This window comes from Monodon monoceros, unplaced genomic scaffold (assembly GCF_005190385.1).
Source record: "Monodon monoceros isolate NGI ecotype Baffin Bay Population unplaced genomic scaffold, NGI_Narwhal_1 Contig3263_ctg1, whole genome shotgun sequence".
Taxonomy (NCBI): domain Eukaryota; kingdom Metazoa; phylum Chordata; class Mammalia; order Artiodactyla; family Monodontidae; genus Monodon; species Monodon monoceros.
The window spans coordinates 503,981-526,608 of record NW_021699185.1 but is presented as its reverse complement, the minus strand read 5'-3'; the positions used below and the strand labels follow the sequence as shown (position 1 = coordinate 526,608).

The 22,628-nt window shown below is 40.1% G+C and overlaps 1 protein-coding gene across 2 annotated transcripts; it reads right to left on the bottom strand.

Annotated features, from left to right (window-relative positions):
- Positions 1-6,981: 6,981 nt before the first annotated feature.
- LOC114904023 (spindle and kinetochore-associated protein 1-like) lies at positions 6,982-21,804 on the bottom strand. Of its 2 annotated transcripts, none has more exons than XM_029237385.1 (7): positions 21,609-21,804; positions 20,874-20,972; positions 18,080-18,204; positions 15,842-15,939; positions 12,252-12,389; positions 8,131-8,300; positions 6,982-7,284 (listed from the first exon to the last, which is right to left on the bottom strand). In XM_029237385.1, exons 2-7 carry the CDS (start codon positions 20,959-20,961, stop codon positions 7,136-7,138), a joined length of 768 nt encoding a protein of 255 aa, XP_029093218.1. In that variant the 5' UTR covers positions 20,962-20,972; positions 21,609-21,804; the 3' UTR covers positions 6,982-7,135. The 2 variants fall into 2 exon arrangements, with proteins under 2 accessions (XP_029093218.1, XP_029093307.1); XM_029237474.1 differs by having other exon boundaries at positions 21,639-21,804.
- Between the last annotated feature and the right edge of the window lie 824 nt (positions 21,805-22,628).

Sequence of the window (22,628 nt, the reverse complement as noted above, 5' to 3'; positions counted from 1 at the left end):
CCCGGGTGCCGCGGAGCGGCTGAGCCCGTGAGCCATGGCCGCTGAGCCTGCGCGTCCGGAGCTTGTGCTCCGCAACGGGAGAGGCCACAACAGTGAGAGGCCCTCGTACCGCAAAAGAAAAAAAAAAAAAAGATAGGCATTAATGATTAAGGGGCCAGTTCTCCAAGACGATATAACAATCCTTAATGTGTATACACCCAACAACAGAGCAGCAAAATACATGAGGCAAAAAGAACTGCAAGGAGAAATAGACAAAGCCATTATTATAGTTGGAGACTTCCAACATCCCTCTCTCAGTAATCAACAGATGCAGCAGGCAGAAAATCAGTAAGGACACAGTTGAGTTGAACAGCACCATCAATCAACTGGATTTAATTGACATTTATAAAATACTTCATCCAACAACAGCAGACTACACGTTCTTCTCAAGCTCACATGGAATAGTCACCAGCATAGACCACATCCCTGGCCATAAATAACACCTTAACAAATTTGTAAACGAGAAATCATACAAAGTATGTCCTCAGACTAACATGGAATTAAACTAAAAATCAATAACAGAAAGATAGCTGGAAAATCACAAAATATTTGGAAATTAAACAACACACTTCTAAATAACACCTGGGTAAAAAAGGAGTCTCAAGAGAAATTCTGATGAACTTTTAAAGATTTTGAAGGAAGAAAAATAAAAATACAACTTACCAATATTTGTGGGATGCAGTGAAAGCAGTGCTCAGAGGGAAATTTAAAACAATACAGCCACGTTGGGAGACAATTTGTCAGTTAAAAAAAAAAACTAAACTAAGAAACTAAGCATGGGCTTCCCTGGTGGCGCAGTGGTTGAGAGTCCGCCTGCCAATTCAGGGGACACGGGTTCGTGACCCGGTCCGGGAAGATCCCACATGCCGTGGAGCAGCTAGGCCCCTGAGCAATGGCCGCTGAGCCTGCGCGTCCAGAGCCTGTGCTCCGCAACGGGAGAGGTCACAACAGTGAGAGGCCCGCGTACCGCAAAAAAAAAAAAAAAAAAGAAAAAAAAGAAACTAAGCATGCAGCTACCACGGGATCCAGCAATTGAACTCCTGGGAATTGCAGTCCCAGGTAAATGAAGATTTACGTTCCCACAATAACCTGTACGTGAATGTTTGTAGCAGCTGAATTCATGAGAACTATGAAGTGGAAACAAGGCAGCTATACTTCTACAGGTGGAACGATTAAGCTAACTATGGTACATCCACACGGGGGAGCACTACTCAGCAATAACAAGGAACAGCTGTTTGGTTTTTTTTTAACTTTTATTTTTTTTGTTTTTGGCTGTGTTGGGTCTTCGTTGCTGCATGCGGGCTTTCTCTAGTTGCAGCGAGTGGGATCTACTCTTCGTTGCAGTGCGCGAGCTTCTCATTGTGGTGGCTTCTCTTGTTGCAGAGCACAGGCTCTAGGCACGTGGGCTTCAATCGTTGCAGCACATGGGCTCAGTAGTTGTGGCGCATGGTCTCTAGAGCGCAGGCTCAGTAGTTGTGGCTCACAACTACTGTGGCTTAGTTGCTCCGTGGCATGTGGGATCTTCCTGGACCAGGGATCGAACCTGTGTCCCCTGCGTTGGCAGGTAGATTCTTAACCAGGGAAACTGTTGATATGTGCAACCACCTGGATGAATCTCCAGAGAATTATACTGAATGAAAACAGCCAGTCTCAAACAGTTTCATACTGTATCATTTCATTTATATAACATTCTTGAAGCGACAAAATTACAAAAAATGGAGAACAGATGAGTGGTTGTCAGGGGCTAAGGAGGAGGTGATGGTGGGAGGGGAGTGGGTGTGGCTATGAAGGGGCAGCGTGAGGATTCCTTGTGGTAATGAAAATGTTCTGTGTCTCCACTGTATCAATGTCAATATCCTGGTTCTGATATTGTACAAAAATTGTACAAGATGTTACTATTGAGGTAAAAAGTATACGGTACAGGGCTCTCTCTGTATTATTTATTACAACTGCATGTGATCCTATAATTATCTCAAAATAAAAAGTTTAAGAAAAAAACAAAAAATGATACAGGTGTAGTTTATATGGGTATATGCAATGGTCGATACTGATCTGTATCCTTAAGATCTGTGCATTTTACTGTAGGTGAATTTAATCTCAATTTTAAAGAAATGATGTAGCCTCCTAACCACCTAATTTACTACTTTTTAATACAGCAGAGCAAAAGGGTGCTCACAATAAAGAACTTGAGGTACAACTTGCTAAATACCATAATTTCCTTTTTTTTAATAAATTTATTTTATTTTTGGTTGCATTGGGTCTTTGTTGCTGAGTGCAGGCTTTCTTTAGTTGTGGCAAGCAACGGCCACTCTTCATTGCTGTGCTCGGGCTTCTCTTGTTGCAGAGCACAGACTCTAGGCACGGCACACAGGCTTCAGTAGTTGTGTCTCGCAGACTCTAGAGCGCAGGCTCAGTAGTTGTGGCGCACGGTCTTAGTTGCTCCACGGCATGTGGGATCTTCCCGGATCAGAGCTCGAACCCGTGACCCCTGCATTGGCAGGTGGATCCCCAACCGCTGTGCCACCAGGGAAGCCCATACCATAATTTCTGATAAATATTTCTCGTGTGTGTTCCTTAGAGACTTAACTTGAACAAACTCCAACTGGTACTATATTAAATTATTTCTACTTTCTAATCATGCATATAGTCTTGGAACCAGTTTGAGTAATACTGTTTGAAATATATCCAGGAAGAGTCCTCAATATCTTGAGTAACACTTCTTTTATGCCACTTGTATTAATAGATATATTTATGGAACAATGGCAATCATTTATTAGGAGATGGAATGTTTCATAAAAGAAATCATTTGGGAATTCCCTGGTGGTCCAGTGGTTAGGACTCTGCACTTCCACTGCAGTTGGCCTGGGTTCCATCCCTGGTTGGGGAAATAAGATCCCACAAGTCACGTGGTATGGCCAAAAAAAAAATTAAAAAGGGAGAAAACTTTAAAAAAAATTTTAATATTATGAAGCAAAACTGCGTTCTATAACATATAGGTCTATTCAACATACCACAGAAGTTTCCATTATGATCAAGCGTAACATTTATAAATCGTGAAATCTTAAAACTATTTCTAATAAGCAAAATTAATTAGAAAACTAAAGATGTTGGCCGAAAAACTTTTAATAAATTTCCTTAGTCAATGGAAGCTTCTTTTTATTATTTAACTAGTAACTTAGAATTTCAGCATTTCTTGAAGCTTAATACTTTACAGATTCTTTGGGTAAAAGATGAGCGTTCCATGTACTTATCAGCAGAATTTTTTTTTTTTTACAATTTTTTGTAATCCTGTCAGAGAGAAGGATTTCATCATAAGTGTATTTCCCAGAAGTAACCGGGAATATTAGAACCATAGAATATTAAAACTAGAAGGTCCTGAGAGAAATTTTTGTTCAACCATCTCAATATATACAGGAGAAAACTGGAGCCTGGAAAGATGAAATCACTTGCCCATGGCCACAAACTGTGCCAGTTAGCGTGTTCAGGAAATGTTTATTTAGCGCCCTCTACTGGAAAGCCCTGTGAAAGTGGCTGAGGACACCACAGTGAATAAAAGGGACAAAAACTCCTAGTGTCTGTAGTTTATATTCTAGTGGGAAGAGAAAGACAAATAAATTGGTAAAATATATAAACCGTGAGATAGACATTCGTGCTAGGAAGGAAAATAAAGCAGGGAAGGAGAGAAAATGTTGCAGAGGGAGATGTAAATATAAATGTAAGGTAGTCCAAGAAGCCCTAAGGGATCAAATGACATTTGAGCGGATATAAAAGAGGTAAGGGGGAGGGTCACATGGGTGAAGGATGAGGAACTTTCCGGGCAGAGGCAACAGCCAGTGCAAAGGTCTGGGGAGACTCATGCTGGGCCTGTTCCAGAAAGAGCATGGCGGCCAGAGTGGCTGGAACAGAGTTGGGAAATGGACGAGTAGGAGACGGTGCCGCTGTGCTGACGAGGGACCCATGAAGGGCCTCATGGGCTTTTGTGAGGATTCAGCCTTCGCTCTGTAAGAAATGGGGAGCTACTTAAGGTTTCTGAGTAGCGGAATGACCTAATCTAACTTTGGTTCATGTGGAGAATAGACAGCAGTAGGGCAAGAATTGACACAGAGACCAGTTAGGAAGCTTTGAATTAACCCAGGGGAGATGTCTGGAACCAGGGTGGTAGCTTGTGAGACGGGGTCAATTTTTTTTTTTTTTGAAGAATGGTTATATCATTTATTTATTTATTTATTTATTTATTTATTTAATTTATTTATTTATGGCTGCATTGGGTCTTCGTTGCTGCGCGCGGGCTTCTCATTGCAGTGGCTTCTCTTGTTGCAGAGCACGGGCTCTAGGCATGCAGACTTCAGTAGTTGTGGTATGCAGGCTCAGTAGTTGTGGCGCACGGGCTTAGCTGCTCCGCAGCACGTGGGATCTTCCCGGACCAGGGCTCAAACCCGTGTCCCCTGCATTGGCAGGCAGATTCTTAACCACTGCACTACCAGGGAAGTCCCTGAGAAGGGGTCAAATTTTTGAAGGTAGAACCAAGAGAGAGCAAATGGCAGAGGTAGGACTAGAACCAGGTTTCTGAGGCTTAAGTTTTCTTTTTGATGCACCATGTTGCTGAATTATTTGGTAAAGTTAAAGAGAGTATCCCCAAGGAATAATCTGATTTCTGAGTCACGATTAAGGATTAGAGTTGTAATTTTTAGTATACAGCTGAGGCACAGCTCACAATCACTCTGCCAAGGAAACTTTTGTAATTAGAAGTGTCCACATTTGTCATGTTGACCCATCAGAGGAAGGGAATTTTAATTACTTGAGCTTTGTGAGTTGCTGCATTGATCCTCAATTTAAAATATGAGTCTGAAATTGCACTACAGTTGTTAAAAAGACAGGCAAGTAGGTTCATCGAGTTAAACCTGCATTAGAAATGAACATCTGTCCATGTTCATCACCAGCAGAGCATATGTCCTGCCTAAGCTTATTTGAAAACATGGTTCACTAAAAGTGACACATTGCCCAGATATCAAGCTTTGTACACTGTGTATCATTATTACTCAGTGCAGAAGTTAGATGCCCAATACATTGCTTTGTGTGTAAACATAATAATATTTACATCCAGCATAATTCAAGAAATTTCATCTAACGCATCAAGTTCAAACACCCAGCTTGGGCTCAGTGAGCAGTGCTGGGAAGCATGGATACAGGAACTTGAAGTTCACAAGTGCCTGAGGGGGCACATGAGCTCATGACTGATGGCTCACAATCCTTCCTTCCCAGCTTCATGTCACCAGCCCGCAAGTTCTGATCTGTGTTTTCATGAAATGTAAATATCTACTCAGTACATTTGTTTCACAAGTATTCTAAATTTTATTAGGAAAAAAATGTTAACACATAAAATGAGAGAGAATAATACAACGAATGCCGTTCTAACCAACAGCTAGATCAAACAATGAACACTTGACCATATCCGCTCTACGTGTGTATGTATGTATCCAATTATATTGCTTAGCCATTTTAAAGCATACTGTTTTATCCCTAAATAAATACCTCAGATGCACCTGCAGAAAATAAGGATACTCTCCTTCATAACCATGACTATTATCATAACTAAGAAAACGGATACTAGTTCTCTCACAGCATCTAATACACAACCTATATTAAAATTTCTATAATTGTCCCTCAATCTTTTTTTCAAACGGAATCAAGGTTCATGGTTTATATTTGACTAAGCTCTTCGTCTTTTAATCTAGAACAGGAGCCCTTTATTCTTTTCTGTTACTGACTTGTGTTTAAGACACCACCTTACTTATGTCATATCTGGATTTGTCTGATTGCTTCTTCATGATAACATTTAACTTTTTTCTCTATTCCTTGTGTTTCCTACAAACCAGATGATACAGCTAAACCAAATCATGAGCATTGGAATCAGTGGACTCAGTGAAACAGACTACCCTCCCCTGTGTGGGTGGGCATCCTCCCATCCATCCACGACGTGAACAGAACAAAAGGTGGAGGAAGGAAGGAGGAATTTGCTCTTTTTTCCTGCCTCACTGCTCAGCTGTAACATCTCGTCTCATCTGCTCTGGCCTGGCTCCCCTGGTTCTCAGACCTTCACACTCAGACTGAATCACACCACCAGCTTTCCTGGGCCTCCATAATCCATAAGCTTGTGGACAGCAGACCTGAGGGCCTCTCAGCCTCCATGATCACATGTGCCAATCCCTCATAATGAATCTCCATAGATAGATAGGTAGATAGAAAGGTAGATAGATAGATAGATAGAATGGATAGAGAGATAGATTGGGGAGATAGGAGAGATAGATAGATAGATAGATAGATATAGAAGAGATAGTCAATAGATAGATGATAGATAGATAGAAAGATAGATAGATGATAGATATAGAGATAGAGATAGATAGATAGATAGCCTTTTGGTTCTGTTTCTCTGGAGAACGCTCACTAAGACACAGATAGACTAACAACCTCCCTAAGTGCGCAAGGGAAACTCCATTAAATTCTTACCATCCAACCACTCATTTTCCATGACCTTACACGTCTTATTTTATCATCTTTTTCATCTCAAAATACTTCTATTACAATTTCATTACAGGCCAATGTTTACAGACTGACTTACACTGAATGCATTTCAGGTAAGCTGTTCCTTAACCACACATGGGAAAGCAGAATAACCACGTGGATGGCCTGCCTCCAAACCCAACTTTTGCCTATAGACTGAAATATCATTAGTGGAATTTAGACACTAATGACCTTTAATTCCAAAGAGCCTGGATATCCTTGATCTTATCTTCTTGAACTTTGACTTTTATTATCACATTTGCAATCGTCTTACTGGGGTCAGCAGCACTGTCACTAAGCACAAAAACTAAATATGAACATTTTTATGCCTAGAACAGAGGCTCACATGGTAGGTGATTAAATATTTACTGTAAGGAAGTAGATTTTAAAATATACATGCTTTATTTATTTTTAAGTTTTATTTTTACAAGAAACAAAGAAAATGAAACAGCTAAAGAAATTATATATAAAGAAATTACATATAAGGAAACTATAGGAATAGCCTCTATACCCTACTGTTGGCTGGTTCAAAAGCTCATGTTATAACATATCGGGTAAGTCCTCCCCCTCGGACCTCTGATAGCCTCCGGCAGTGTCGTAAAATATTCAGTATCACGTGAAATCTCTTGTCAACTTTCAAAGCTGTGAACTCCTTTATGTCAGCTTCCACTACAAAATAATGGCCTGAAAATAAAGATATTAATGCTAATTTTTATTAGGACAACTTTCAAGATGAGTCTTTAATGTATTACATTATGACTATGAATGGCACTAATCACTTTTTCCTATCATTATCCAAGCACAGTGAGAACTGGTATTCTTGCTAAAATAATAATTATTCTTTAAACTGAAGTTGCATAATGTTTACTGTAGCATTTCAGAAACGTAGCCCTGCTTATTATATCACTGGCTATCTGCTGGTATCTTCTGAACAATTCACTTTTCAAGACGCCATACGGTAGTGGTTAAGAGAATGAAACCCACAGCAGTTTTATCACTTAACTGAATGACCTTGGGCAAGTAACTTAAGCCTTCTTTGCCTACTCTGAAAAACAGGAATAATAATAGTACACAACTCATAAGGATGCTGTGAGGACTAAAGCCCTTAGTACACTATCTGGCACCTAGTAAGTGCTATAGTATAAGCATGAACAACTGTTATCATTACTATTCTAATTCTGAAAATATTGGATATCATTCCATAATAGGCTCTAATGCCATATTTCTCAGCCTCGGCACTACAGACATTTTAGGCTGATAATTCATTTTGTCAGGGCTGTCTTGCGCATTATAGGGTACTTTAGCAGCATCTCTGGTTTCTGCTCACTAGATGCCAGTAGCACCTCCAACCCCAGCTATAACAACCAAAAATGTCTCCAGAGATGGCCAAATGTTCCCTGGTGGGAAAACTGCCCCTGATTGAGAACTACCTTTCTAGAGTTAGAAGTTTCTGGAATTAATCTTGTTTCTCATGTTTAGTTACATTCCAAACAGTTGACATGTACACATATATATATACCCTCATTTTACCTTTGGTTTCCTTCGTTTCTTCATCAATAAATCTGTGATAGAGATTTCTGGCCACAGAACTCATAGACTTTTTTGGTTGATGTAAGATCTTATATTTACTAACTACTGCCTTGTTGATTTCTTTAATAACATCATTAATTTGACAATAGGTTAAGCGTGATTTCATGTACCTGTAAAAAAGAAAATGATTAATTTTTCTAAAGAATCATCATACACAATTGTTTTCTTTGCAAAACATTTACATATGATGACTTTATACAGTAGCAAAGCTATTAGTACTCTATATAAAAAATTTTATACCAACTTCCAAATAAACCAGACACATCTCAACTTTTGAAAAATTAGAGACCACAATATATTAGTGCTTATCTTCCCTAGTTATGTCTGGATACATAAATTCCTATTCTCCACCTACAGAATTAACATTACAATTTAAAATAGGCTTTCAAACTCTGATTCAAATAGACTGATTAATTGCAAATAGAAGTTTATTTACATATTTTTAAATGTTTGTGAGCAAGGGAAAGAAAAATTTAATTATTAATAAATTATATAACTCATACCACTCTAGTTTCCTGCAAAAATGGATCTGTTCAGAGAGAGGAAGAGAGGGAAGAGAAGATGAAGGATGACAAATGTGACAACAAAGATGACCATGCTGATTGAGACGAAGAAGAACTGATGGTGCAGGGGCTGCAAAGGGACAAAAGGGCCCGGAAGTTAAGCTGCACAGCTGGCCGGCAGAGGAGAACTACAGGCAGCCTCGACGGACAGCTCACTATTCATTCTGAACTCAAATGCCCTTAAGCATTGTCTCTTTCACTCTAAAGCCCACTCTTCCAATCCAATCTCCCTCCTGCCCGTCCTCCCAATCACCAGGGTCTTAGAATATAAGAATAGGAGACCCTTGATTCTGAGTGGTCTGTACAGACCAAAAACAAAATTTTCATGATCTGCTTCAATTTTTCCCTTCAACAAATCATGGATTCATTATGTTAAACTCTGTCCTTTGCCTCTATTCAAAGGGGCAGTTTTCTAATCGAAACTTCCTTAAGATAAAATAATATATAAATATGTTTAAAGGAAAATGTTCATATTGACCAAAACCCATTCATTTTCATTATTCCCTTCCTTTCTAGATTCGTTTTCACCACTCATTTTTCTAACCACAATTTCCACGGTTGATGCCACAGCTCAACACAATGCAATTCCTTTAAATCATGTGAACTATTTCCTAATTTCCTCAAAACAAGTGCCAATGTTTTCCACTTTAATTCCATCTCAGTATTAACTTTTTAAAGACAAATAAAGTCCTATGCTTGGAACACATTCTTCCTTATCCTAATCTTCTAACTTCTCTCATTCGTTAAATAACTCCTTAGTTTAAAAATGAATACTCTAGGGCTTCCCTGGTAGCGCAGTGGTTGGGAGTCTGCCTGCCGATGCAGGGGACGCGGGTTCGTGCCCTGGTCCAGGAGGATCCCACGTGCCGCACAGCGGCTGGGCCCGTGGGCCATGGCCGCTGAGCCTGTGCGTCCGGAGCCTGTGCTCCGCAACGGGAGAGGCCACAACAGTGAGAGGCCCGCGTACGGCAAAAAAAAAAAAAAAAATGAATACTCTACCGTGACTATTCTAATATCCTCCCCTCAAGGAAGCATTTTCTGAAGACCCTTCTATTCCAATGTTCTCACAGCCATTTGTTCTTCCCTTTAGCTCAGCTGATGAGCAACAATAACAACGACAATTTAAAAAACCGAATAGCATCAAACAGAATTTTAGTGACAATTAAGCTGTCAATAAAGGAAAGGACCAAGTGACCAAATCAAACAAACAAACCAAAAAACTAAAGAGAATTGTCAGCCTCATTCCTAGTCTCAAAACAGTGAAACTGCCAGATACTTTTCAAGTGGCTGCTATGCATATGAAGAGATGGTCAACATCCTATGTCATCAGGAAACTGAAAAGTAAAGCAATCAGGTACATTGTACTTACTAGAATAGCTAATAGAAAAAACTGACAAAACTAAATGCAGGTGAGTATGGGGAACAACAGGAACTCTCATTCTGTTGGGAATGCAAAATGGTACAGCCACTATGGGAGACAGTTTGACAGCTTCTTACAAAGCTGAACAGTTTTACCATAGGATCCAGCCATCATACTCCTAGGTGTTGACCCAAGTGAGCTGAAAACATGGCCACACAAAAACCTGCACGTGAATGTTCACAGCAGCTTTAGTCATAATTGCCCCAAACTGGAAGTAACCAAAATGTTGTTCAACAGATGAATGAATAAACAAACTGTGCAACATCTACACGATGTAATATTAGTCAGTGATAAAAAGAAATGAGCTATCAGGCCATGAAAAGACATGAGGGGAACCTTAAATGCATATTACTAAGGCTACAGTGTATGACTCCAACTATATGACACCCAGGAAAAGGGAAACTATAGAGACAGTAAAAAGATCAGTGGCTGCCAGGGTCTCAGGGGGGAGAGATGAAAGGGTGGCATACAGGGTATTTTTAGGGCAGTGAAACTATTCTTATCATGATGGACACATGACATTACGCATTTGTCAAAATCCATAGACTGTACAACACAAAGAGTGAACCCCAATATAAACTACAGACTTTAGTTAATATCTAGTTAATAGTATCTAGACTGGTTTATCAATGGTAACAAATGTACCACACTAATGCAAGATGTTAGTAATAGGGGAAACTGTTTTCAGGTATGAGAACAATGTACTATCTGCTCATTTTTCTATAAACCTAAAACTGTTCTAACAAATAAAGTCTATTAATTAAAAAACAAACAACAAAATCCAGATGGACAACTCTCAGACAAGTAAAATAATCATGCCCTTTGCCCCAGGGATTCTCCTCCTAGGACACTATCTCAAGGAAATAAGGAATTATAAAATAGACTTGTCCAAAAGAAACTTCATTGCACCATTCTTCATAACAATGCAATCAACCCAAATACTTAATAAGGTCATGCTTAAATAACTTATAGAGTAGCCACACAATAAAATATTATATAACTATTAAAATCCAAGTTTTCCATGATAGTTAGTGATGGAAAAATGCTCATGATAAAAAAAAGTAAGTAAACTATATTCACAGAATAACTACATTGTTGTAATGACAATCAGAAACAACTTGTTATGTAGGTGAAGTTAAAATACAGAAGGAAATACTCTCTCTTATCTGAGTGGTGGAATTACAGATGATTTATCTTCTAACAACAAACATTTTCTAACAACGTGCATTATTTGTATAAGAAAGTAAAAAGAAATGTAATAATATAAAGCCAGAAGTTAAGTAAAGCCCTGGAATTATGAGAGTTTAAAAACACGGATTTCCATAATTGGTTCCCCATGTCATCTGTGAAGAGCAAAGGAGCCCTCTCTCAGGGGAGGCATCTTGTCTTATTCACCCTGTATTCTTTTCCTCAGCACAGACTCAAACAAGTGTGTGGCATAAATTAATGGACAAATGGAAACCAAACAAACACAGCACTCTCTGTTCTAATTCTCAAACCTATACAACACACTCACTTTCCTTAAAATTGCAGCAAAACTGAAGCTACTTCCGAAATGTAACTGGATAAATCTGTATCATAAAATGACCCTGAGAGGACTCAACAACAAATTGATCCATCTCTAGATCTCTCTATGAAAAGGTTTTACAACTAAACAAAAAACATAGTTTTTTGTTTTTTGTTTTTTTTTTTTGCAGTACACGGGCCTCTCACTGCCGTGCCCTCTCCCGTTGTGGAGCACAGGCTCCGGACGCGCAGGCTTAGCGGCCATGGCTCACGGGCCCAGCCGCTCCGCGGCATGTGGGATCTTCCCAGACCAGGGCACGAACCCGTGTCCCCTGCATCGGCAGGCAGACTCTCAACCACTGCGCCACCAGGGAATCCCAAAAAACATAGTTTTAAACATCTTCAGCAAAAGATTTCCTGCATTTTCACAGTACAATGTAAAACTATTTTAGAAAAGATCGATGTTGGAACACAGCATGTTACAATTAATATAATCAAGGCTTATACTTATCAACATGTATGTTGATTATTAAAGAGCTGAATTTATCTTAAAATTTATCTTAAATACTTACGCAGGAATGCCATTAAACTCATCAGAAGTTACAAATGGCATTTCTTTAACATGCTTTTGTTCTTTGGAGGGCTTCTTTGTGGGTGCAGCTTCTTCAACTTTGACAGGTTCTTCAGGGTCAAGATCTGATCCATTAACACTACAAAATAGAGATGCACAGATGTACAGGTAATCGTCAGAATTCTGCAGCATACCAGAAAGTTTTGCAACTGAAAATGATCAGTATCAAACACATGATTCATCTTGTTATAAGTTTATAGCCCACCTTTTTTTTCTATCCCTACCCCTAATGCTCATGAAGATCTGAATAGTGAGAATGTTAAAAAAGCAAGTCCCTAAATCTTCAGTAATATAATTGTTGTTTACACACTCAAAACATGGTGTAAGTAGAACATGCGCCAAACATCTTCATCAGTTACCCCACTGGTTCCTCAAAGTCAATGTGCGTAAAGTTGAATTTAACTTCTAAATGGCTTTTCTTCCTGACTTCCCTATTTCTGGACATGGAAACATCAATCGCCTTATATTTCTTTCTTTCGAATTTATCCCATTGGTTGCTAGTACAGTAAGTCCCCTACATACAGATGAGTTTCGTTTCAAGAGTGCGTTCGTAAGTCCAATTTGTTCCTAAGTCCAACAAGTTAGCCTAGGTACCCAACTAACACAATCAGCTATGTAGTACTGGGCTGTAATAGGTTTATATACTTTTCACACAAATAATACCTAAAAAACACACACAAAAAATAAAGACAACATTTTTAATCTTACAGGACAGAACCTTGCAAAGTACGGTCGTACAGTACAACAGCTGGCGCTTCTTAGCAGTACCAGCTACATCACCGCTGCTTTTACTCTTGTCTCTGGACATCCCGGGCTTGAAATCAAGATACTGCACTTCTGCACTCTATACAGTACTGTACAGCAAAGTACACAAAAGCACAGCCACTTGTAGAGGACGCACGCATGTGACAATGCACACATGTGGCAATGTACGCCAGACACATGAACTAACTAACATGATTGGACATGCGAAAGCATGTTCACATCTTTGAAAGTTTGCAACTTGAAGGTTCGTAAGTAAGGACTTGCTATATCAATCCTGCCTGCTATAGACTCATTTTAGTTGCCAGCAATGAGCATGGGTCACCCTTGGCTCAGTCCTGCCCAATTTCTAGAGTCAATGAGAAGCCCAATATAGCTCCTACCCACAAGCAAATAGAGTCTACAAGTAGGCTGTATCTTCTAGGTTGTTTAACTGCCAAGGAAGGAATGGAGCCCTGTTGCCAGCAGCAAGTCAAGCGATAAATGGAGATGGAAATACAGGAAAGAGAAGATCCAACCCAGGAGCAAGGGAAGGGAATCCCAGGAAAGACAGGGAGGTGACATCCCAAGACGACAGCAGAGTACCAGACACAGAGGGCCACCAGGCCTGACTGAGGTGGTGTGATGAGGATACGGCCACGTGGTGGGTTGTCAAGATGAAGATGCCCGATATTATGGTAGCATGATCCTTACATGAATCCTAACCTGAGACTCCACGGTAAGCCTGGCTGATTCTTACCTGTACTTGCTTATCTTTAGGCCCTGCTGTGTGTATCAACTGAAAATAACCATTTCTACCTATAGAAAGGTTCTGCTGTGGCCTGGCCCTAAAAGCTGACGCTAGGCCATAGTGAGTTTAGAATAAAATTCCTCCTATTCCTCGGGCCATATTCCTGCTGGGTTGCCAATGTCCAGCCCAACAACCCTGGCAGATATCCTATGATGACCTCTGTTCCTAGCATTTGTTCATGACCTTGCCCACTAATTTTCTCTTCTTGGAGTGAAATTCCAAGGTACCCTGACATACAAGGGACTCTGTTGAGCTTATCTGTTCCTGCAGCAACATGGCTCTTTTCCTACACAGCAAGGTTCGTGCCTTCCTTTCAGTTTTCAAACTTAAGCAGTATGTTGTTTGTGGAAACACATACGCAAAACTGTGATTATCATAAACTCCAGGATGATTACCTCTTTGATAGAGGGAGGGTCTGCAATAGAAAAAGTGCTGTAGGTACTGGAGGGTCCTATTTCTTAATCTGACTGGTGGATACGCTGATGTTTATCATGCTTCTTTGATTTACACTAATACTTTAATTTACACTAATTACTTTAATTACTTTTCTGTATATATGATACATTCGAAAGTTAAAAAGTTAAGTTAGCCATGGAATGTTTTTACATACTTGGAGCCCCCTTTTAGAAATACAATTTTGTAAATCAACTATACTTCAATAAAGTTAAAGAAAAAAAGAAATACAATTTTGGGCAGAGGACTGGAGAGATGGGAGTGGAGAAATACTGGAAAGACAAAACACAGGAGCTCCCCAATCATGAAGACAAAAGATGACGGAAGATCTCGTGGAGCCAGACAATCAGAGGGAGGGCAGGGACAGACAAAACCCCGCAGAGGTCGAATGGACGGCTGGGGCTACGAGACAGAGAGACAGGTTGAAGATGCCGAGTTCCTGTCTAGGTGATGGGTGGGTAACAAGGAGACAGTTTAGTCTTAGACACGCAAAGCTGGAGGAGAGAACAGCTCATTCATGAGATTCCCAGCAAGCGATTAAAACAGAACTAGATGCCATGTCAAGGCCAGAGTTGGACATTTGAGAGCATTAATAATGGTGTTAAGTTTAAGCGTGAGTAAAACAGAGCTTTAGGACACACTTGTAATTTAAAAGAGGGCAGAGAAAAAGGAGGCAGCCTAGTCGAAGATGTAGGATGACAACTAAGAAAGCACAGTGGCAGTGCAAATAACAGAATTTCAAAAAGATGGGCAGCAAAATAAAATGTGAGAAGAATCAGGGCAGAAGAGGTATTTTTTACCCCTTTGTGACCTTCAAGCAATCATTTTCATAAGTATGGTAGTAATTAACAGCCAAAGCTAGGTTTTAGGGGCTTCAGGAAAAGGGCAGGCACGAACATACCCTGGCAGTGAACAGACAGAGGTAGGACAGTACTTTGAGGGTAAAAACAGAGCTAAGTTTTTGTTCCTTGAGCTGTTTTTAAGGTGGGAAGCTCATTAAATTTAGTTTTACCCTAAGGCAGTGGTTCTCAAGGGTCAGGGGAAATTCTGCCCCGCAGAAGACATACGGCAATGTCTGGCAACATTTTTCATCGTCACAACTGGGTGGAGGGGTGGAGGTGGGAGGGGATACAGGAGGCTACTGATATTTAGTTGGAAGAGGGCAGGGATGCTACTAAACATGCTATTTTCACAAAAAAGAATTATCTGACCTAAAATGCCAATAGAGCCAAGGTTGACAAACTCTGCTCTAAGGGAAAGAAATGAGAAAAAGTAGAAAAAGACAGTCTAGAGGAGACTTACCCTTGGGAAAGAGGGGGGACATATTTCCCAGAGACTGTGGGATAAGAAAACTGGTAAAGATGGGGGAAAGACTATTTCTTGTATAAGTAACAAAACAAAACAAAACAAAACCCTGGATAATCACTAACAAAATTGCAAGTATATAGAAAAGCAAAAAGATTTGAAGTGTTTGTTTTAATAGTTTGATAAAACCAGATAGTAAAAATAATTATAAACATACTTACAAGTTCTGGGTTACTGTTACTTGAGGCAAATGGGGAGGAATGTTTTCTTTGAGATGTTCCACATCTTTATAATCTTCTTCAAGACATTCAAAGAGTTCCTAAAATAAGAAAAGAAAAAGCTCACAAATAAGCACCTGTCCTGCCTGTGTGTGTTTTAACATGTCAGATAGAACATGAAAGGGGCTTCCCTGGTGGTCCAGTGGTAAAGACTCTGCACTCCCAATGTAGGGGGCCCAGATGCGATCCCTGGTCAGGGAACTAGATCCCGCATGCCGCAACTAAGAGCCCGCATGCCGCAACAAAGATCCCGCATGAGGCAACGAAGATCCTGCATGCTGCAACTAAGACCCAGCGCAGCCAAATTAATTAATTAATTAATTTTTTAAAAAAAGAGCATGAAAGACTATGTACCACAATCACAATGATTCTGAGTATTCAAAACGCAGAGCGGTGAAAAAGCACTGAATACAGCAATATTTAAAAAGAGCCCTTTGGTTCTCGAGCTGATTTTGGATGGCGATATATTATTTTTCTCTACTGGATTTTTTTCAGAGGATAATTGTTAGAATAACATTACAACAGGCAGGGTTGACATTCATGTCTTTCTAAAATACTTTAACCTTGGGAAGCAACTGAAAAGTATATGAAAGATTTATGTTTCTCATTCTGGTAAAGTGTTTTTGTTGACTTAGCAAACGTTCCCCAGCACCGGAGTGATAATGCATTCCCAGAATGCAACGATGAGATACTGCTTGGAACGGCTTTCATATATTCCAGCTTAAGGAAAATTCCTACTTGATCATAACCACTTTCATTTTGTGTTGTCTTTATTTAACTTTCTCTAGAACTTGAGGTTATGAACTCACGCAAATTTAATAAGAAAAATACTCTGTACCTTCGGATTCCCGTCATCTGATTTTCAATCATAATGTAAACAAAAATTCCAAATAGTCTTTAATCCTGAGTTGAACATTCTCGAAACCCACACCTAACCGTGGGCATTCTTGGGCAGCGTAGAGGTGAAACCATTATTGGTTTCTGTTTTGAATTTGTATAACATCTTTCTTTTAAAGAGATGAATGATGTTCAGAGATACTAATTTCATTTCAACTGATAGTAGGATAGGCACAATCATGCCCAGTCCCAGAGCTGAAAAATCTTTACAGACATTGAAGATTGTAAGACTTAAAAAGGACCAGAGAGGCCACCTTGACCATATCAATGGCTCTAAGAGCATGAGGTAATTATGGTACAGGTTGAATATTTTCCCATCCCATCAGAAAGTACACTAGCACTTTGATTAGGTGAAGGCTTATTTAGAATAAAATGTGTGTGTGAATGAGGCTCAAGTTTTTCTTTGCTTGAGAATCCTTATACTATATTCTATAGAAATAGAGAAATGCAGAATAGAAGGGACCCAAGAAATAGTTCAGTATGACCCATTACTTTTCAAATGAGGACACTGAAACCCCAAGAGGAAAAATGACCTTCTCAGGGTGGCAGAAGGTGCTTCGGGGAGCCAGGGTGAGAATCCACATCTCCAAACCCCAGGGCAGGCATTCCTCCTACACCACACTCCCAGGAGATCATTTATTTAAATTAAACCTACCAAGAATTATTTAGGAGAGACTTCTCTGGTGGCACAGTGGTTGAGAATCTGCCTGCCAATGCAGGGGACATGGGTTCAATTTCTGGTCTGGGAAGATCCCACATGCCACGGAGCAACTAAGCCCATGCGCTATAACTACTGAGCCCATGCGTCGCAACTACTAAAGTCCGCATGCTCTAGGACCTGCGTGCCGCAACTAATGAGTGCTCGTGCTGCAACTACTGAAGCCCGCACGCCTAGAGCCCATGCTCCACAACAAGAGAAGCCACCGCAATGAGAAGCCTGCGCACTGCAAGGAAGAGTAGCCCCTGCTTGCCGCAACTAGACAAAGCCCACACACCACAACAAAGACCGAACACAGCCAAAAAAAAAAAAAAAAAAAAGAATTATTTAGGAAATATTCCTTTTTAGTAAATAGACCGGCTACCAGCATGGAGGAAGAAACACATCTGGAACTCTGGAGTCCTTTATACTGGGAAAATAAAATGCAAATGGCACTCTTTACCGTTAATAATAACTTACAAAGCTAAGAACATTATAAACTTAAAGAATCCTTAAGAATTCCCTGGTGATTAGGGAGTCTGTATCTATTGCCTTTTTATTTTTTTTTTTCACTAGAAAACCATTACCTTGAGTGAACTGTTGGTTTGTTCTTGATACTGAATTTCCAATTCCAATTTATTTAGAAGTTCATTTACTACAATGATCTCATCTCCTATTTTATTTAATATAGTCTTCAAGGTAGGTTCTTGCCCTATTAATAAACAAAGATAAAATGGAAAATAAAATGTATAGAAAAGCAAAAAACATACATGTATCCAACTGAACTCTTGGGACAGAGCTCTCCCTTAAAGAGACACTGAGGGTTGAGAAAGAACTATTGTTTCAGCCCCTAGGAACTGTCTCTATGGAGAATCTTAAGAACTCATTTCTAAGTAATATGAAAAAAAAGGAAGAGAGAGATAATTACACTGTTTCCCCTGAATCTTTTGCTTCTGGAGAACTGTTCCACTAATAAAACACCTAGAAATGCTAGATAAAATACACACCCCTTTACATGCATAGTTGAGCTCTTATGAGAAAAAGGCAAATCACCAAGGGCTTCCACATGAAGAGCGAACCACAGACCAGGCCGTACGTGTCAGCTGATGCTGCAGCCGCCCTAATGGTGGTGGGGCGGGGGACGAGGTACAGAGGAATGCTGGAGAGAGGAGGCTGTCGCTCTCAGCAACCTAATATATTTGGTTTTAATGGGGATAAGAGCCAAGGCTTTGGGACTTCAAAGCACGGGACGCTGAAAGTGAGAATCCCTAACGAGGCCAGGATCCCTCTTCATGGGCTATATCTTCAGTGAATGTGTAAACCTGAAAAATTCTAATCACTGGCCAGGAAGATAAGCTTATGTTTGGACTGGCCTGCAAGAATGGGTGGGAGGCGACGGAGAGTAGCCTGCTCTCAAATTCCCAACCCCACCTCCTAATCCCTCTCTCTAGCTTCCTAGATACGAGGATGGGAAAACCAGAGTCCCCTCCGCCCTAGAAATAAGAGAAGTAGTAAAAAAAAGAATTTTTAAGGGCAGATCAAAAGCACAAAAAGGAAAACTATCCTCACAATCAAATCTTTCCATCTTCACTTCTAGCAACCAAATCATGAAATACACATAACTGAAAACATCCTGTGACCACATCTATAGATTACGGATGCAGTAGAGTGAAATGGCTAAAGCCTCCAGGCCTGAAGTCAGAGACGCCAGTACCTGCCCTCACAGGGTTACTGAGAAGTAGGAAAGTACATATAAGATGGGTGAGCACTGTGCTTGGAACCTAGTAAAGCACTCAGTAAAGGCAAACTATTATTAATCGACGTAATCTAATAAAGCAATGCAAATTGCATTTGACAGTAGGTTCGTAACAACTAAAAGAAATTAACAAGTAAATTAGAGTATTGATGTCTCTGCTGAGATTAATTGCAGGGGGTAAAACAACTAGTTGGATATACTGGTATCTCAAATAACTTCGTCACCTAAATTTTAGGGCCTTGTTTGCTGATTTGTAGTAAAATAAATTCACTACTTTTGATAGTAGTGATCTAGTAAATTACAGCAGCCAAAGTGGCAAACAAATTACTAGGCTTTCCTAAATAGGCCATGGAACCAAACAGACAAATTGTTCTCCCCACGTACAAATGATGGTTACCCAGTGTGTAGTTATCTAACAGGTCAGACTGCTTCATCCAGGCTTCATGCTTTGATGGGGTCATTTGAATTCAAGGTTTGATCGTTAACAGATCTCTAAATTATATTTTTCCAATAGTAATCATGCCCTCAGAAAGAGAATCTAAAGAAGACTACTTATTAAAAACCTAAATGTCCTTTTTCAGATTATTCAATAAAAGTGGCATAGAAGTAGACAAGTACTACACTGGGAATCGGGACACAAAACCTGTAGTTCCAACTGACTACCCATAAGCTGGGGGACTGGGGCAAGTCACCTGACTTCTGAGCCTCAGTTTCCTCATGTGCGAGACCAGGGGGCTTGAGAATATGAACCCACAGTCCCTTCAGCTTTAACTTTCTACAGAATATGTCAGCCACCAACTGTAAAATGGATGAGGCTCTTTATTAGTGGTTCCCAACAAGAGATGGAGAATATCAAAGTCTCAGAAGGACATGTATAATTTGAAAGGACATTCCAACAGTATAATTTCATATTTGAATTTTTTTAAATTATCAATTCATAATACAAACTACAATAAAAGTTCAACAGGATCTTCCCAGCAGATGGAATTCCACCTATCAATAAATCTTTAGCTTTCCTACATATGGCTAGAAAGTACATCATTTTTGTAAACAATATTTTTCCAGACTTCACAAGGACCTCCTACTTCTCTGCACTTCCATTGCATCATCCACTTTCAGCACTTCAAAATATCTTGGAAGATGGTTACAATTTACAAGTTTCTGGATGTTTAAAAAATTAACTTCATTTTCAATTAGTTGTTTCCTAGTGATATATATTGATCAGCTTCCTCCAAAGCAGTCTGCAAGATGGGTTATGGGCTACTTCTATCTCTGTGGATCTTTTCCACTTCTGGTTTTTTCCTTGTCTTTTAGTATCTCTACTTAGCTCTAGAACTAGGAACATTAAATAACCTTCAAATCTTACTATTCTGCCTTGTGTGTCTCAGAAAAACATAAGTAAATAAATATAATTAATAGCTAGTTCATTGTTCAATGTAACTTACATTTTAGTATCCTCTGCAATATTCAAAATACTGAGGGCAGACTGTTTTAAGAATCACCATTCAAAACTTAAAATTACCTTTCTAAGATACATTCACTTAACCAGGCATAAGATATCAAAGTGGGACAATAATCATAATGCATTTTGTATGTACAAAGTCAGTAGAATCTGTTTTACTTACCACAATTTCTTAATGACAGAGTTTTTTTAATATTGCCAATCTTTTCATTAATATGAGAGCATAATTGTTCCAGATCTGAGGAGGCCATCCTTTAAGCCTCTGAAGAAAAAGATATACATTTATAAAAAAAGGGAAGCCAGACAAATTTATATTCACTTTCAAAATTCAAGAATGGTAAATACCCAGTAAGTCACATCTCCCTGAAAAGAAAGTACAAAAACTCAAGAGAAATATCTTTCAATTCTACAAAATTCAGTTTCTGTCCAAAGTCCAGCACTGACTTGTCTTAGAGCTTTCTGTAGTTAATGCATCCCAAACCAGGGTACAGGGGATAAGCCTGTGTCATTTCCTTATAGATTTAAGGGGACAGATGCTTTTACTTACACATAAAAACAACATTGGTATTTTCTTTGAAAACTCAAAGACCCAAGAATTTTAAGGAAAAACACAGTAAGTTCAAAGAAACGGGTCCAGGTAAGCATTTCTCCCATGCTGTTGGGTTTGGGGCTTTACTATTTGGGGTCGGTAAGGAGGTGGAGGGAAGGGAGGAAAGAAAACAGGTGCTATTCACTCCGAGGGTTGGTGAGGTCTAAAGTATCCACCCCAGTTAACCGGGCGAAGCAAAGTCAAGCCCTCTCTTCCGCCCTACGCGGCACCGCCCCGAGCCCCCCACCCCGCCCAAGCAATGCCTTCCGCCCGCTTCCGAAGGCGGGATCCTCAACACCAGACTCCAACCTTATGCGGACCCAGGAGCAAAGGGCCTACTCAGTGCGGTCGCGAGGCGAAAAGACCCCTCCAGTCTCCACCGGAAGCCCAGGATGGCGAGACCCAGCTCCGGGAGCGAAATTCAAACTGCCCGCTGGGTCTTGGTACCGCGCAAGCGCACGTCAGCGCTCGCGAAACACTGCTTAGGGGCCTCCTGCGTTTCCAGGTTTACCCAGGGCTGCAGCTGAGCGGGGCCAGGGGCGGGGCAGTGGTGCGGGGCCGGACCGGGGAAAAGGCGGGGCTGGGTTGGCTCGGGCGCGAAAGGCTGCCGGGACAAAGGCCCCTCCTACTCCGTGCCGTAACGGGTGATTTCAGTCGGTCACCCAATCCTGACAGTCCAGCAGCCAGGGCTAAGCGCTCGGGGGATCAAATCGCGAGCTTAAACTGGGTCTCCAAGTTGGCTACACATTAGAATCACCAGGGCAGCTTTTACAAATTCCAGTGTCTAAGCCGTACCTCAAATCAGTGAATTCAGACACTCTGTAAGTGTTGATTTGTTTGAATTAGAATCCAAACAATAATTTACACATTGTTATTTGGTTGATACATTTCTTAAATCTCTTTTAATTGCAACAGGCCTACTTATTTAGAGCTAAATTCTTTTAGCAGGAACAAAGCCTTTCATTGTAGGACTAAATGTAAGGCTTAAAATGTCAACATTCTATGAAAAATAACATAACAGAAATTCACCCTGCAGCATCAAGGACAAACATTATCAGATTACTTCCCATGAGAAAATAAACAAGAAGAAGAGAGCGTAAAGGCACTGAATACAAGACGAGAGGGGGGAAATGTGGGAAAAAAACAGAAATGAGCAGTTGGATCACTGCCTACTTCTTATTTCCTTCTGGGACTGGTTTACTTGGCAGGACTTCTTCAGTTGCAATGACAGAAACTCTATCCAAACTGACTTAAGCAAGGAAAAAGACTTTATATGGCGTATAAAACTGTAAAGTGTGTGTGTGTGTGTGTGTGTGTGTGTGTGTTCAG